General features: G+C 41.4%; 1 protein-coding gene across 1 annotated transcript in view; it reads left to right on the forward strand.

Annotated features, from left to right (window-relative positions):
• Positions 1 to 1,315: 1,315 nt before the first annotated feature.
• The window catches only part of LOC129685721 (traf2 and NCK-interacting protein kinase-like), a gene marked incomplete at its 5' end in the record, with an annotated part of 42,362 nt that continues 26,798 nt past the window's right edge, over positions 1,316 to 16,879 (forward strand). Inside the window, 2 exons of the mRNA XM_055619232.1 lie at positions 1,316 to 1,372; positions 14,707 to 14,832. Coding sequence (XP_055475207.1) covers positions 1,316 to 1,372; positions 14,707 to 14,832 — 183 coding nt within the window. The remainder of the gene's footprint in view (positions 1,373 to 14,706; positions 14,833 to 16,879) is intronic.

Below are 16,879 nucleotides of genomic sequence, written 5' to 3' on the forward strand. Positions count from 1 at the left end.
GGGAACAAGGTAGCATAAGCATGAGGACTGATTGACAGGGAGAGAAGTGATATTTCAATTAAATCTAGAAAAGGGGAGATAGATTGCAGGATCGAGAAGACAGAGGGCATCCTAGACCTAGAAGACAGGCCATTCCAGAGACTAAGAAAAATACAGTTCTCACCCTGCCCTCAGTCACACACACACACACACACACACACACACACACGCACAGAATTGCAAATAGATAAACCAAAGTCAAAGCCAGTGGGCCTCTGCCAAGCTGGTTTGCACACCGGAGCCCTTGGAGTATGCAGCCAGCCACTTGCAAGGGCTGCCTTTGCCCAGCCCAAGGGAACCATCTCCGAGAATTGTAACATAGATTAGTTAGGTGATAGCACATTGAACCCCTACGTTGTGCTGCAGGTGTCCTTCTCTAAGTTCTTTGGAGAAAAAAACAACATTGTTCAAGATGTGGTTGGCAGCCTTTAAAGCAGGGTGTGGGTCTCTCCCTGAAGAAAGTACAACAGTGTCATGTTATCCCCGGACCTCCATGACGCTGACATCAACAGAGTGCTGTGGCCTCTATGCTTCCTGTGACCTTGCCTGCTTCAACTCAGACATTCCCAGCCAGTGTGCTAAGTCCCAGTAGCACTGTTCCCCTCCATCACCTTCAGATGCAGCTGGGCATGAAAGGAGTGGAAAGTGGTAATTCCTGTCCCTCCTTCCCCCTCACTAAACGCTGGCCACATGCATTTACCAAAACTCAGCTGACAGCAGTTCTAGACAGTTGATTTTGTTTAATGTTTTTCTTTGCTTGTGGGGATTGAACCTACAACCTTGTGCATGCTGGACTTACACTCTGCTGCTAAGCCACATTCCCAGCCCAAAATGCAAAGTATTTAAGAACTGAAAGAAAGTGTCTTTAGTTCCTGTTTGCTGAGGTGTGCTGGCCCCCTCCTTCCAGGCCAGTCTCTACTGCTGTGGGAACCTGCCTCTCACACAAGCTCTTCTCTAGTGCTTTTGAGAGAAAGATTGCCATTTCATTTACGAGGTAACCCCTGTGAAAAGAAGACAAAAAGATGACATAATGGGAACTGCTAAAAAAAAAAATAAAAATCAAACAAACAAACAAACAAAAAACAAATTCTAACTGGAAGTAGATCTTCAAAGCACCCTATGAAGTTTTATGTGTCTATCTGTGTTTTTGTCTGTCTGGTTGCTGGTATACTGTAACACTGATTTAGGCATTGATTTTTATGGTTGGGAATGGAAAACTTAAATTGTTCATCACAACTAAACCTTTTGAAATTGTTTTATTTTTTTTTTCCTACAGGGTCGTCATGTCAAAACAGGCCAGCTTGCCGCCATTAAGGTTATGGATGTCACAGGGGTAAGACATTTTTTTTATCTCATTATCTATAGAGTTGTAACAAAGAAGTGTGTGACAGAAAAAAAAAAAATATTCGCCAGAAAAGTTATCTTCCTAAATATTCCAGATCCTTTTCCATTTGTGATTCATGTGAAAAAATAAGAATCTACAACAGCCAACTGAGTGGGCCAGGAATAAATCACTCCAACTAAATCCAATATTACACTCTGCCTTCATATGCAAATATCCATGGTTATGTTTATGTAAATTATTGGCACACATTCTAAGAACTGAAGGCAGCGCAAGGAGTCCAATGTATTAAAAGTATAACACTGAGATTACAAAGAAGGGATGAGTCTTAACTGTTTCCCTAAAGGACTGTCTTACAGTGAACTAGAGGAGAGCTTGAATAGCTGTAAAATCTTCATACTACACTTAACATGAATATTTTCTTAAAAAATAAATGATCAAATAATCACATAGCCACAGATTCCTGTTTATTAGAGAGCAACTCTAAAGTAAACTTCTGCCTGGGTGATCAAATATTCTGTTAGACATTAAGTACAATCTAACACTTTCAAACTTTTTGCTTGGTGTAATTTTAAATATTTTAATGACTTTTAAGATTATAGAATGCAAACAGACTTTAAAGGATTCACAGGGCATCAAAAACATGTTAATAATTTTCGATTGTCCTAGGAATTTTTCTAAGATGTCTGTTATCCATAAAAGCTAAAAGACCAAAGTCTCCATTAGTCCAGAAGTGAAATATTGAATATAAGCAGTCATTCAGTGAATGAGTCAAAGATATCCATAATCAAGAATCATATTTTTTTAAAGGATATACATTTTCTCTACATATTAGCGGTTAAGCCATACCCTTTAGACACAGTCTGTTATCTTTGGTAAATACGTATTGTAATGCTTTCCAAAATACCACCTCACTAATCTCCATAAATATTACATTGTATTGACGTATTTATTTTTTCTTATTTATTTTGAGCTAATTTTTTCTATAAATTATCCTTGACAGTTTAATTAATAAAAAGAAAATCTTGTTCCTGTATATTTATTACCAGTTGAATGACACTCTAAAATGTTTATTACCAGTTTTGTGGCTTTCTGTTTCTTTTTACTATCTTTAGTACATTGTTTTAATTTCAGGGACTGCAATCTGATTCAAATATTTTACCTCAGCTACTTGGTTAGGTCAGCTGGCATTGACTAAGAAATGCATGTGGATTATTTAAATTAGAGTTATGCTCTGCCACTCACAACAGAGGATTAGCGTGGTAAACGTGTCCCTTCTCCCCTGTGTTAAAGAGAATATGGATGATTACGATACATTAGTGTTGGTTGTGAAGCTGATAACAACCTAGAGTCTCTGGAGAGACAAGGCTCTGAGCATGCCTGTGAGGGGTTATCTTGATTACAAGAGTTGGCGTGAGAAGACCTGCACACTCTGGGCACCACCATTCCCCTGGCTGGGATCTTGGACTGTGTGTAAGTGGAGAAAGAGAAGTGAGCAGCAGCGTGAGTTGGACATTCTCTGTTTCCTGATTGTAGATGCAATGTGACCTGCTACGTCAGTCTCCTCCCACTTTGGCTTTCCTGCCAGGACAGGCTGAACGCTCGAGCTGTGATCTCCATTAAACCCCTTCTCCTTCAGTTTGCTTTTATCAGAGAATTTGTCACAGCAACCAGGAAAGGAACTAAGACAGTGGTCTAGGAGTGTCCGACATCGGTGTGGTAAAGTGGAGGATGGTTTTATCTTCCTGTTCTGTCAGTTTAACTCACAGCCTCACTACATACTAGTGTCACTTTGTACTTTGGTGTATCTATGGATTTTATTAATCACACACTAAACAACAAGGTGGAAGAAGAATCTAGACAAGTTCCTTCTCATGATTTTTTTTTCTCTTTTTGAATGTTTAGCAGTATGTCTAGTTAAAAATACAGGTTCTGTGGAAAGGGGTCCATGACTGAGAAACTGTGTGTGGTTGATGGCTTCTGGGGAAGGGAGAGTGTAACACCTGTTAGGCCGGCCCCACTTCAGAGGCTGGCTTCACATCCAGTAGTATATGGACAGCACAAATTAAAAGGAAGACACAAAAGTGGGGGTTAGAGATGTGGGAGTGAATCAGGGAGGAGTTAAGGGAGAAATTGTCAAAATATGTTGTATAACATTCTCAAAGAATTATTTAAATATTTTTTAAAAGAAGAAGAAGGAAAAAATAAAAGGTTCTAAGGGGTCCAGAGGAGCAGGAGGGAAGATGTGTAGGCTGCAGATGATCTAAATACACTGTATACTTGTGAGAAATCACCCACAAAGAAAGAAATACAGCTCCCATGAGTCGGAACTAAAGGAGTGGGAATTGGAATAGTGAATTAGCAGGATATCACACAAAAATCAAAATCTGGGATTGTGAGTCTTTATTTGGAAGCTCATAATGAAAAAGTAAGCCTTTTACAAAGCCTCAACTACAAAACAAATCCGAATCTGTTTGGCAGTTTTGCTAAAGTCATGGCATTCCCTTATCATTGGATTGAGTTATATTTTTGCATAATAAAATACACTTGGCAGTTTAGTGCCTAATGGTTGTGATAGATCCAGGATGGTCACACTGTGGATTAAGTTTGGTTGTGTGGCTCTGCAGAGTGACTGAGTTCCAGTGACATCATGGTTGGAATGCATACAGTTGTTTATTGTTGTGAAAATGGGACTTGGGGAATATGAATATCACTTATCTAGTTTCTGGTTTTCTAGGTGAGGTTTTAAATTGTTTTAAAACCACTCTTGGTAGTGCTGGACTACCTTGCTTGCAATAAAATATTATGTATTTTAATACGTATCCTGCCATTTGCATGTTCACATTAAGGAATATCAGTTAGCCTTTCTCAACTGGATTTCTGTTGGCAAGTAGGCCCTTTGAAAAATGATTTGCCAGCTTTTCTCTCAATTTCCCCAAGGCTAGTAGATAGAAAATACCATTCTACATGTTCTGAAGTGCCAGCCCATTACATAAAACAGGCGCTTTATGGTATGAGTTCTGTTCTCTTGGAGAACCCATTTTCAGAAGAGCTGGATGCATTTCTGTGATTTAGTCACAGCATTGACTCTTATTTAACCATTGACCCTCGGCAAAGGCAGATGTGGTGTACTGCAGGAAACAGGTTTATTATTGCTGTGCTGGCTGAGGCAGGATCCAGTGGGCTTTGCCTCATGTCCCTGCCTGCCACAGTCAGCAATAGCTTTTCCTCTGTTAAACTCTGATGTTCTCTTTAGAAAGCAATCGGTTTCATTTTGTTGTGTTGTCTTTTATGTGTTATGGAATCCAGTGCAAACGCCTCTCAACAATTATTTTAATTGTGGTCATTATGGCTGTTCTGTCCAAAGCAGAGATGCGTGCTGGAAGGTCGTCTTTGTTGATTGTGTTCCGTGACCTACTGCAAAGTGACTATAGTTTATTGCAATGAAATTGATGAGGCCCTAAGCTTGAAATTAATTTTCAAATTCTTAGTTTTATCTTAGAATCCTTCCTTTTATAGAAAACAATCACAAAGAAGACCAAAACCAGAGACTCCATCCTTCCAGTTTTAGCACTGAGACACTTCAAAATTTGCCAAATTGGGCTTTAGAATTACTGCTCACAGTCCATCTTGGTCTTCAGAGTCCTTTTAAGTCACCCAAATCAGGAGAATTCTCTATTTTCATTGCCTTGTAAAAATTTCTTTACCACTGCACCTGAAACTCCAAACTTACGTACAAGAGCTGAGGACCTAGACCCTTTAAGTGATAATTCCTACGCTGTACTACCGGCATCGGTGAACCCTCAGTAGTTCCGTGGTGTCCACAAAACATGTGGCTTCCCAGTTCTACTGTAGAAACTTCTTGGATTCTCCCCTTGTTACGAGTTCCATAAGAGCTGCATGAGGGCAGGAGTGATGGCTCAGCAGGTAAGAAAATGTAGTGCTTTTTCGGAGGACTTGAATTCGTTACCAGTACTCACATCATGGGCAGCTCCAGGGGCAGCCCATGTCTCGGACCTCCATAGGCACCTGCATTCACACGCACATATCCCTGTGAAGACACACATGCATATCTGCCATTAAGATGAACTCTTCAAAAAGAGAGAAAGATGCTACGCTACTTAAGATAGGACTTTCTTTTGCCCACCAGGTGTGAGACTAAGGGTCTTTGATTACAAATGTTTTTCATTTTGAGCTAAGATTATTGGTACAAGTAATCCCTTTGTGGTGACAGCCTAAACTACCATCTAGAATATAATGAAATAATAATTTCTAAGTTTTTGCCTTTATACTGTCTAGTCGTGGTGACATTAATAGAAGTACTCTGAGATGTATCACCATCTCCAATCACACGGAAGGAAGCTGAAAGGGGAATTTTATTACCTTGTGTCCATTTAAAAAACACACTTACAAAACTCAGAAGGGTCCAGAAAGACACATGGTATGATGGCAGCCTCTCTGGGCTCTACTTTCTGCTCTAATATTTTCATTAGCATGAGTCTCCATTAAAAAAAAGTTCTGGAGTGAGTGAGTGTGGTCTCCCTTGAATCAAGGCTTTCAGTCTCTGGTTCTTCTCAGCTACATCTGGTTGGACACCTGGCTCTGAAAGTATATAGGAAAAGTTATAATATTGATAGCTAACACTCATGGAAAATTTCCCAAATTACTTTAAATGGTGTGTGTGCATATATATGTTTGTCTGTGCATATATATATATATATATATGTTTATACACACACACACACATATGCTTCTCTCAATAACTTACAAAAGAAGTTATTTTAATTTGCCCCATTTTAGAGATGTGGAACCCAAACATATGAAGTACCTTGCTCAATGCATCATGGCTATTAAAATGATGTGCAATTCGATACCATCCTTTCATTACACCCTTTTAGCCACCCTCACGGCTATAGATCTACAATGAATGTAGAAGAATATTTACTGTTTTGGAAGACTACAGTAGACACACACACACACACACACACACCCGCCCCGTAGTCTCAGGAGAATGCTTTGCACATTGCCAAAGATCTCAATATATGTTTGCTAAAATGACAGAAGAAAATCCATCATATATTGTTTGGTAAAGTCAAGGAGACATACTCTTCCAAATACATTTGGTCCATTACTCCCAAAGGGAGGCATTCTGTGCAGTGATTAGTAGTGTAACACATACTAGTGATATATTAAGTACAATGGCCCAGAGCAAAGTAAAATGACTAACACTTACTTTGGACCAAATACTACCAACCTTAATACACAAAACTCAAACAAGTCCTCCTAAGGGGAAATTGTTATTATTTTCATTTGATAAATGAGGAATTGAAACTGTGAAGTTTAAGTCAGTTGCGCAAAGTCAATAGACAGTAAGTGGCAGAGGTGGAATTTGAATCTAGGACAAAGGGTGTACCCCTATTTCCCATAGCCATCTTATATAGGACAGGAGGTGGAGGGGTATTGCTAGTTAGTTGCCTTCAGACTCAAGGGTTTCCTCCCTGAGGTGGGTGTACAGATGTCTCAAGCTTGGACTGGGGCTAAGATGATATGCAATGCGTGGTGCATGATACATGTTACATGCTTAAACATGATTTTAATTAGTCCTGGTGAAGACTGAATGAATGAGACAGCATGAAGAATGTTTTATAATATGCATTGGAATTTTGTGCTTGTATAACGTGTCACTAGTTAATATGTGTGACTCTCCTGCACTCAGCCCTGGCCTGGTCACCTAAGTTGCTGTGTTGCTAGTCTCAACCTCAATAATACACTTCTTCCCAACGTTAAGCAGCACAAGGATGAACCGAGATCCCCACTCATATGCGGAATAAATTGCTGTATTTGTTGTCCAGATTGGGGGACAGATAGGGACACAACCTTCTGGAATCTTAACATTCCAACGCCCTCAAAACACTAACACTTACACAATAACTTTAGTCAAAGGGCCAATTTGCTTTCAAGAAGAGTGCAAAATATTGAGGGAAATTTCAAGAGAAAATATCTAGCTGGGTAGGTAGAAAATGTCCCTTGATAAAGTGACAGTTATGTGATATCAAAGTAGGGGAAGGCTTTGGTTAGAAAAGGAATTCAGAAAACCCCTTCTGAGCTCCCCTGCAGTAGAGACCCCGGAGCCCCCGTTTTTAGGGTTCTTCAAGTAGATGTCTTTAATAGGCAGAATATTTCAATGAAATACATGATGAGAACTTTTAAAAGTGAGAAGAGAAATGTCTCAGTCTCCTTATTCCCTCTCCCTCCGGAACTATTTCCTGCAGTGTGACCATGGACTTATCTTGCATGCACAAACAGAACGCTTCTCTAAAACAGGAGTTGAGCTGCCGCCTCCAAACATACACCATCATCTGCCATTATCTGCTGCAGATATACACCCTTGGAAGCTCCTGTGAGTCAGGGTCTCTGCATCAATTCTTGCTTGCTGAGCATATGGCTGAGCATGTGTGCACGTTCCTATGGAAGAAAGATTGCTTACAACAGAAAGACAGAGCGAGTGACAGAAAAGGCGAAGACACACAGCCAACCCCTGAAGTGTAATAACTCCAAACAAGAACAAATTGGCCTGGTGATTTATATTTGTTGGTACCTTTTGTCTGTTGACCTCCCAACAGTTGATAAAAATTCCAGTTATTTCTCTTACCTCTCTAATGGTATTCACAAGTATGTAGATGAGAAAATCGGCATATAGAAATTTCAGGTCTTGGAATCCTTGGCCAGGACAATGACATCTTGGCTGTCAGTCAAATCTTCAGGAAAGTTCCTCAGTAGCGAATGCATGATCTTATAGAGCTTCATGTCCCTCCTCTGTGCTCAAACTGTGGTTCTTGATACCAGTGAGATCAGCTTCCATGTACTTCCAGGAAAGCATCTGTTTGTGTATGTTTCTTGTACACTCTTTGGTTTTTGTTATTGGATTTTTTTTAAATTCTGGTTTGTTTGCTTTTTGTTTGCCTATTTGTCTAGAGAAGGAGGGGAGTGAGAGAGAGCATAGAGTTGGATGAATGAGGAGGTAGGGAAAATGGGAGGGCGTCTCCTCTGGGAGGAGATGAGGGAGGGAAAAATGATCAGAATATATTTATAAAAATATTTTTGATACAGTAATATAAAAACAACACTCAAACTACATATGAACTTTGAATACGCTAAAAAATGTCATTCTACATAGCCCCACTCATACACAGAATATTGTTATGTATGAAGACTACTGATATTTCCAGGCAGGCAACTTTAAAAATAACTGATCATTTGCAACTGTTTAAGTAAATTTCTCTTCTGTATTTAGTTATGAAACAAAACAAAAAGATAATAAGACACTAAAGGCAATGTGACTTAAATTTCGTAAGTTTGAATTTTACATTTTCTGTTGTCATTGGAGATATTTTTATATAATATATTCTGGTCATGGTTTCCCCTTACCCAACCCCTTCCAGATCCCCTCACCTCTACAACCCACACAACTTCATGCCTTCTTTCTCTCTCTTTATTCTCTTTAGAAAATAAACAAGGGAACAAAAAAATCAGACAAAACAGAATTTAATAAAAACAAAAAATTAACAAAGAGAAAGCACAATTAACACACATATAAAAACATAAAATCAGAAAACGTAATATACAAGCAAAAGACCAGTAAGACAAAAAAAAAAAAAAAAAAAAAAAGCCCAAAGTGATATGAAACAAAAAGTCTACAAAAATATCAATGAACTTATTTGTATTGGCCATCTCCTCTCCTGCTAGGCCTGGTACCTAGTCTTAGGTACAGTTAATATGCTCAGGGAGAGTCCACTGCAAAAAACTAACTTTCCCTTTGCAAGAGGATGTCGATTGAAGATAGCATCTCAGTTAGGGGTGGGAGCTCTACTTTCCCCTCAGCACTGGGACCCTGTCTGGCTTCAACCTGTGCAGGCCCTGTGCATGCTGCCACAGTTCCCTGAGTTCAGATATGCCTCAGTCCTGTGTCTGGAAGGGGAGTTTTGAGGGGTGGGATTTGATGGAGACATTTCATTTAGTGCTGAACATTCCCAGAGCTTGCGCTCTTGCTGTCTCTTTTTCTCTGTCTCTGTGTGTCTTTCTGTCTCTCTCTCTCTCTCTCTGTGTGTGTGTGTGTGTGTGTATGTGTGTGTGTAATATCTGACTGTGGATCTCTGTATTTGTTTCCATCTGTTTCATGATAAAGCTTCTCTGATGATGGCTGAATAGGGCACTGATCTATGAGTACAGCAGACTAGCATTAGGATTCATTTTACTGTTACCTTTTTAAAAATTTTTAAACCAGTAGTACTTGGTTTTATCCTAGGTGTCTGACCTATCTAGTCGCTGCCTTTGGGTTACCCCAAGCAGTGTTGGGTGTGGGTTCCAGCTCATGAAGTAGGCCTTAAGTCAAGTCAGACCTTGGCTGGCTACTCCCACAGGCTTTGTGTCAGCATTTTTCGCAGGCAGGACAGATTGTAGGTCAAAGGTTTTGTGTCTGGGTTGGTGCTTGTGTTTCTCTTTCTGCTGCCCGCAGAGTACCTTCCCGCACCGAAGACACTAGAATGTAGGGGTGAGGCTGTTTGTAAGCACCGGCCTGACCTTCACGTTCAGTGAGTTCTATGGGTGTTGTCTTCAGCAGGTGGGCCTTGCTTTCAGCTAATGCAGAGCACCCTGTTCTCTTGGCCACAGCCTGCATTGTTTGAGGATTTATGCATCCATGTGACTTTTACTTCCCCATAGACTTGGTACAGTTTTATTTCTGTTCCATGGATTGAAAGTTAGAGCCTGGGCAAATCCTTTGTTTTAGAGTACAGGAATGTTGAACATTTTATTGACTCGGTTTTAAAGTCCCATTAGACAGGTACTTAAGCAGTGTTCCTCTGTATTATGAGTACCCAGTATTCAAATCCCTCCATTAGCTCTTGAGATCTAAGAAAAGAGTTGTGTATGCCAGAAAGCTCCTTTAAGTGGAGGAACAAAATCAGTTCTCTCTACTCAACTGCAATGTGTTTCTAAACTCCTCCTATTTAGTGTTTTGGTTTAGTCAGTATAGGTAATTGCACATCTGTCCCTGAGCTTTCCATATAAAATTAAGGTGACTAGCTTTGGAACCCTGACAAATCTCAAAGTGAATCTGAGCCCTGATGTTTACCGTGAGTATGCTGGGGACCTTACTTACCTCTTTCTCACTTACTCATCCGTAAGATCAAATCCTTAGAAACAGCTCCTTCAGAGAGCTACGTGGGCCATTGAGAACACTGTGACAGAGCCAGTGTAATGACTCAGAAAGCAAAAGCTCAAAATTTTAATCCCTGGAACCCAGACAAGGAGAGAATGTCTCTACAAAGTTGACCTCTAACCTCCACACGTGCACATTGACAGAAGCATGCTCATCTCATGCATCTCTCTCTCTCTCTCTCTCTCACACACACACACACACTCACATACCACCATCACCCTCACCAATAATAAAAAATAATAATCTATCATATATATGCTTTGAATACTAAGATAGCACACACCCTGCTCCTGGCACACGGGAGGCATTACATAAAGCAGGTTCAGGCTACACTTTTGGACCACCATCTCCTGAAAGCTGTTGGAGAAGTTAGCCTCAGGTTCTGCCAAAGCACATTTCTTAATGTCTCATTGGCCACACTAGTTACCTACTGGTTCAGCTTCAAGAAGAAGAGCAATGAGTTCCTGATGGGCAGCAGCCAAATGGAATGGCCATTTCTTTACTGTTTACCCCAATTACTGAACAGTAAGTACACCCCTGTGATTATAAGGGCCCAACAGTCTCTATAGTGATAGGAAAGCTATGCTCAAGCAAACACTTCATTTCTGAAGCGGCTTAAACTGGATTTCCTATGCACATGCATAGCTGAAATTGACGGATGCTGGGAGAGTTGAAATGCCAGGTCTGAAATTAACACAATGAACCAGACCAGATTTTGAAGTCTTCCGGCACAAGTGATAGATCTTTGTAAAGTAACAGACTTATTAGATCACCGTCTTCTTAGAGTTGAGACAATTTGGTGCCATTATTCTATTTTCAGTGTGATCTGATGGTCATTAGTTTTACAATGAGCTTGTTCTCCTTGCTTATCTAAGAATAGTTCATTTACAAAACAGAGAGTGTCCCACTCATTGAAGCCATTGACTCTGAGGCTGGGGAGACAGTTCAGTCAGTGAAGTATTTATGTTGCAACCATGCGGACCTGAGTTCAGTCCCCAGAACCCATGTGGTAGCATGTGCATATAATCTCTGCTCTGGAAGGCAGAGGTAGGTGGATCCTTTGGGTTTGCTGAATATGCAGCTTAGCCTTTTTGCCACACTCCAGGCCAGTGAGATACCACGTATCAAAAATAAAAGGTGGATGGCGTCTGTGGGATGACACCTACCTACGGTTGTCCTCTGGCCTTCCCTGCACATGCATACAATTATGCACTGACACAAACAAAACACAACGGCAGCAACAAATAACCCAGTTGCATCTAGTTTTAGCCTCATTGTCTCTCCTCATCTTTAAGAGCTGTTTATGGCTCCTTGCTCTCACTGGGACGTACTGTGAGGCTCAAGTGCTGGTGGAAGTGTGGGATGGGCTCCCATTGTCACCTGTAGGCCGGAAGGCTTGATAAGTGCCAGGCTGGTTTACGAGGCCATAGAAGGTTGGGTTGGAACCACACAGCCATGACCCAGAGGCCTATAATTGTGTTGGAAAACAATGCAATTTAAACTTAAAACTCAAGTGACTAACCCTTCTGCTGGGTGAGCCTTGCTGTCTATTGATTTGATTGGCATTGTTGGGGAGACTAGCCACCATGTTTGACTTCATATGCCTTATTTGGTTAGCACAAAAACTCAACTTGTCATGTCTGCATTTCATTGTTGTTGTGAAAACCCAGGTTCCAAAACAGTAAGTTACTCTTCTGAGATCTTGCAGTTTAAAAAGTGTGGGCTCCAAACTTAATATGTACCCTAACTGCTCATATCAGTGCTCTGAACACAAACTCAATCTTTATCCTGTTTTCTTTTTTTTTTAATTTTATTTTTTTCTTATCAGTTACATTTTATTAACTCTGTATCCCAGCTGTGTCCCGATCCCTCATTCCCTCCCAGTCCCTCCCTCCCTCCCTCATCTCCACCGTGCCCCTTGCCAAGTCCACTGATAGGGGGGACCTCCTCCCCATTCATCTGATCCTGTTTTATCAGGTATCTTCAGGACTGGCTACAAAGCTCTCCTCTGTGGCCTAACAGGACCGCTCCTCCCTTGGGGGGGTGGGGAGGCCAAAGAGCCAGTCATTGAGTTCCTGTTAGAAATAGTCCTTGTTCCCCTCACAATGGGAAACCAATTGGTTACTGAGCTACCACAGGCTACATCTGAGCAGAGGTTCTAGGTTACATTCATACATGGTCCTTGGTTGCATGTCAGTCTCAGAGAAGACCCTGTGCCCAGATATATTTGGTCCTTGTGGAGCTCCTATCCTTTCCTCATCAGACTAACTCCCCTTCTTTCTTATGATTCCCTGTACTCTGCCAAAGGTTTGGTCATGAGTCTTTGCTTTGAAAACACTGCTAGTTAGTCTTTCAAATGCGCTCAGTAGACTCCTGTCAATGTTCAATGCGCATTCCATCTGTCTTTCTAAATGAGGATTGATCATCTTACCCCATGTCCGCTCTCTTGATTATCTTTTTTAGGTGTATAGATTTCATTATGTTTTGACCATAATTGGCTCAGTTTACCTTCACAAAGTGGTGCAGACCTCATTCTGGCCTCCATTCTATTTATTCAAGATTTAGCCGTGTACTGAATGCCATTGTTGTGCAACTCTTCTTAATGACATGGTAAGCCATTTTCAGGCATGTCTGTCACCCGTGTTCCTGTTGAGGACCCAGGAGGCAGGCAGCAAATACTTGTAGTACCTGCCTGACTTTCAAGTGCAGCTAGAAAGTGATCTATATCTCTCATCACCTGTATAATGCCCCTTTTAATGGAAGCAGCCACCAGTACCCTCAGGATGGTTCTTCCTCTTCCTAATAAAAGTGTCTCCATGTAATGACACTCACATCCTAGGCAGAGAACCAAAGGAACGGGTGTCTGAAGCAGAAGAGCGTTAAATCTCTGGAACAGACACTCATTTATCAGTACAATTACATCGCAGTTTCACACACACACACACATACAGACCTCATATGTGTGAAGAATCATACTGGGAGATAGCAGGACTTAAAGGTAGGGACTGGACATTGCCTGAGAGAATCAAGGAAGACATCCATTCTTGGGGAGTATAAATAAATAAATTCTCATTGGTATTTCATGTAAAAGTTATGTCAAGGGAAAAAGACAGCACACATGGGAGGTTCTAGAAGGAGCCTGTAATGTCACACACATAGGCTGTGCAGATAGAAAGGTAAAGGTGCAGAGACATGGCATGGTTTCTTGAGCCATGATAGCATAACATCTTGCACTTGAAGATAGTCCTTGCATACCACTCTTATCTCAGTCACTTTCTGGAGCAGAAAACATTGTTTTGTAGTTCAACTGAAGTGTACCCACGTAAGGTCAGACAGCCCGACTGATGTGCACACATAAGGTCAGACAGTCCAGCTGGAGTGCACACACATAAGGTCAAGTCTGACTGATGTGCACACGTAAGGTCAGACAGTCCCTGGAGAGCACACATAAGGTCAGCCTGTGGTGAGCACACAGCTGCCCTCCAGGATCAAGTCCGTAGACTCTGACTGGAGACTGAATGAAACTTGCGTGTCAGGAAACTTCCTCTGCGGCGTCTTTTTATGTCCGCAAGGTGTCCCCCCTTTCCTTTCATGTTGAGCTTCCTGAAGGTGCTGAGGACTCCTGCTTTGTGAACCTCTTCAGATCTAGAGAACTTGCCTCGCACCCTCTCCTGTCTGACTTTCATTGGCTTCAGTCAAGGCACTTCAGTAAAGGGCACTTCAAAGAAACTGAGCCTAACAAAATGTAAATCTGAGACCATGTGTTTTCCCCAGTCTCTTTCCTCAGCTTTCCCCAGGTGGGTGTTATCACTGATGAGCAGCAGAGGAAAATGCTTCCCTGATAGCCTGTAGGTAAAGAGATGGACTTTCTTGTGGCCCTCCAGGCAATGAGATGCTTTTGTCAAAAAAAAAAAAAAAAGACCCCTTTGTGCTACCAATGTGTTAGGTCGTATACATTTTCATTTTAACCAAACAGCATAATGATCCTCTTTAATCAACTCAAGAAGAGACCAATAATTCCTCGTTGCTGTAGATAGTACTGAAGAACTGAATTCTCCCAGTAACTGTGAATTTCCATGCTCACTATTTGCTTGTTCTAATACAGGATGAAGAGGAAGAAATCAAACAGGAAATTAACATGTTGAAGAAATATTCTCATCACAGGAACATTGCTACATACTACGGTGCTTTCATCAAAAAGAACCCTCCAGGCATGGATGACCAACTCTGGGTATGTAGCACTAGCATTTGCCACATACATATTTATGCATCTCCCCCTCACCTGGGCAAGACCTGATGGAGGGACTTTAACTTCGAAACACTTAGGCCAGTGACTTTCACAATGTTGTATTTTCAGGGTTTTCTTCCATCCTCTTGAACATGTATTTTGCATTATCTTAAATCTTTCTTCTTTTTTATTCCTTTGGTGGACACGTGTTCCTGGATGCAGAGATGTGTGTGCAGATATGTTGAGGTCAGGCGGCAGCATCAAGTACCTTCCCCTGGTAGTGTCCCACCTTATTATTTGTCTTTTTAGACAAGGTGTCTCACTATAACTGAATCCCATTCGGTTAGCTATACTGGCTGGCCTGTCTGCTCACTAACCCACAGCTGGGGTTACAAACAAAAGCATTACATACCCAATTTTTATTTTATAATACTGGGATCTGGGCCTGGATCCTCACAGTGATGTAACAAGCACTCTACCTACTGAGCCATTTTCCCAGTACCCTTTCTCATCCACATTAGTATGGACCGTTGCCCAAAGCTGCTTGCTAATTCCTACTTCCTCCTCAGTGACTGACAATCTTTTATTGCGTCTTATTATATTTTATGCACCATACCATTTACTATCAATGAGTTACATGATTTACTCCCATTCATTGGTGCAGGCATCGTTGGTTTCATCACTTACATGATGAAACTAAGACTTTCAGGGATGATAATCAATTGTCCCAGGGTTTTTGTGGTGGAAGCAAAGTAAGTTCTACCTTAACTTTGAGTGATTGTGTATTGCAGTGTTCAGATGTCTGAAATAGCAGTTCCACGTCTGTGGGTAACTTAACCTAACACGGCATCCGATGCCATTGTAGGACCTCAGCAAAGGTGCTTTGCTCTTCCTGAGCACCCTGCCCAGTAGCTTTGTACCCCTGTCCCTTGAGAGAGCGCTCTGATTGCCCGTGCCACCAATGGCAATTTGACAGCCACCGCCTCACTGTCTCTGTGCTCAGTGGAGAGTGTCATTTCTCACATTTCTCATCGTTGTAATTTCCAATACCGAATCTTTTCATTTCATTAGTCTTTCCGTGGGTACAGTGCCATCTTGGTTCGATGACATTAAAAGGCCTCTCTTGCCAATGTTATGAATCAGCCTCAAGTGTAGCCATTCAGTGGAAGGCGGATCACTTGATCTACTTCTCTTTATCTCTTCAGTCTTCGCTCCTCTCACATGATGCTGTTGGACTGATGACTGTGAGAATTAATGCCTTGCTTATCTCCCAGGCCCTAGTTATGTGTCTAACATACAGCACTCCCTGCATGGGTGACTACTGAATGCCAAGGATTGTGATATGCTGTGTGGCTTCGGTGATGAGCATTGCATGGGCATTTCTCTAGGCTCAGTCTTGGATAAAAGCTACTCCACTGATGCGTATGACATTTGAAACTTAAGTAAGATTGGAAAAAAAAACAAACAAACATACAGTGTACTCAAGTGCTGACCAAAGAAGATGTGATGATGTCAGCTCAAACACTAGCAGGATTTCATTTCAAGTGATACTGAATATTCAGCCTTCAGAGGTGAAATGATCTTCTAGGAAAATTTCCCTGTAGGATGCATTTCCAAATTTAACATAAAGCTATCCTATGGAACAAGTAAACTGTATTGGCAGTGATTTGGTCTATCTTGTGGTTTCTGGAAAAAGTTCTATTCAATTTTTATTTATATATTTATTTATTACAATTTATTCACTTTGTATTCCCACTGTCCCTTGTCTCCATTGTCTCTTCCCAGTCCCACCCACCCTCCATCTTCTCCCCCTATGCTTTTTCCCTAGTCCCCTAATAGAGGAGGACCTCCTCCCCTTCTGTCTGACTCTAGCTTATCAGGTCTCATCAAGGCTGGTTGTATCATCTTCCTCTGTGGCCTAGCAAGGCTGCAGCCTCCAACAGGAGTTGATCAAAGAGCCAGCCACTGTGTTCATGTCAGAGACAGCCCCTGTACCCCTTACTTGGAAACTGAGCAGGCAATGGGCTTCCTTTGAACAGGGGGTCTAGGT

This window comes from Psammomys obesus, unplaced genomic scaffold (assembly GCF_907164565.1).
Source record: "Psammomys obesus unplaced genomic scaffold, mPsaObe1.curated_primary_1811, whole genome shotgun sequence".
NCBI lineage: Eukaryota > Metazoa > Chordata > Mammalia > Rodentia > Muridae > Psammomys > Psammomys obesus.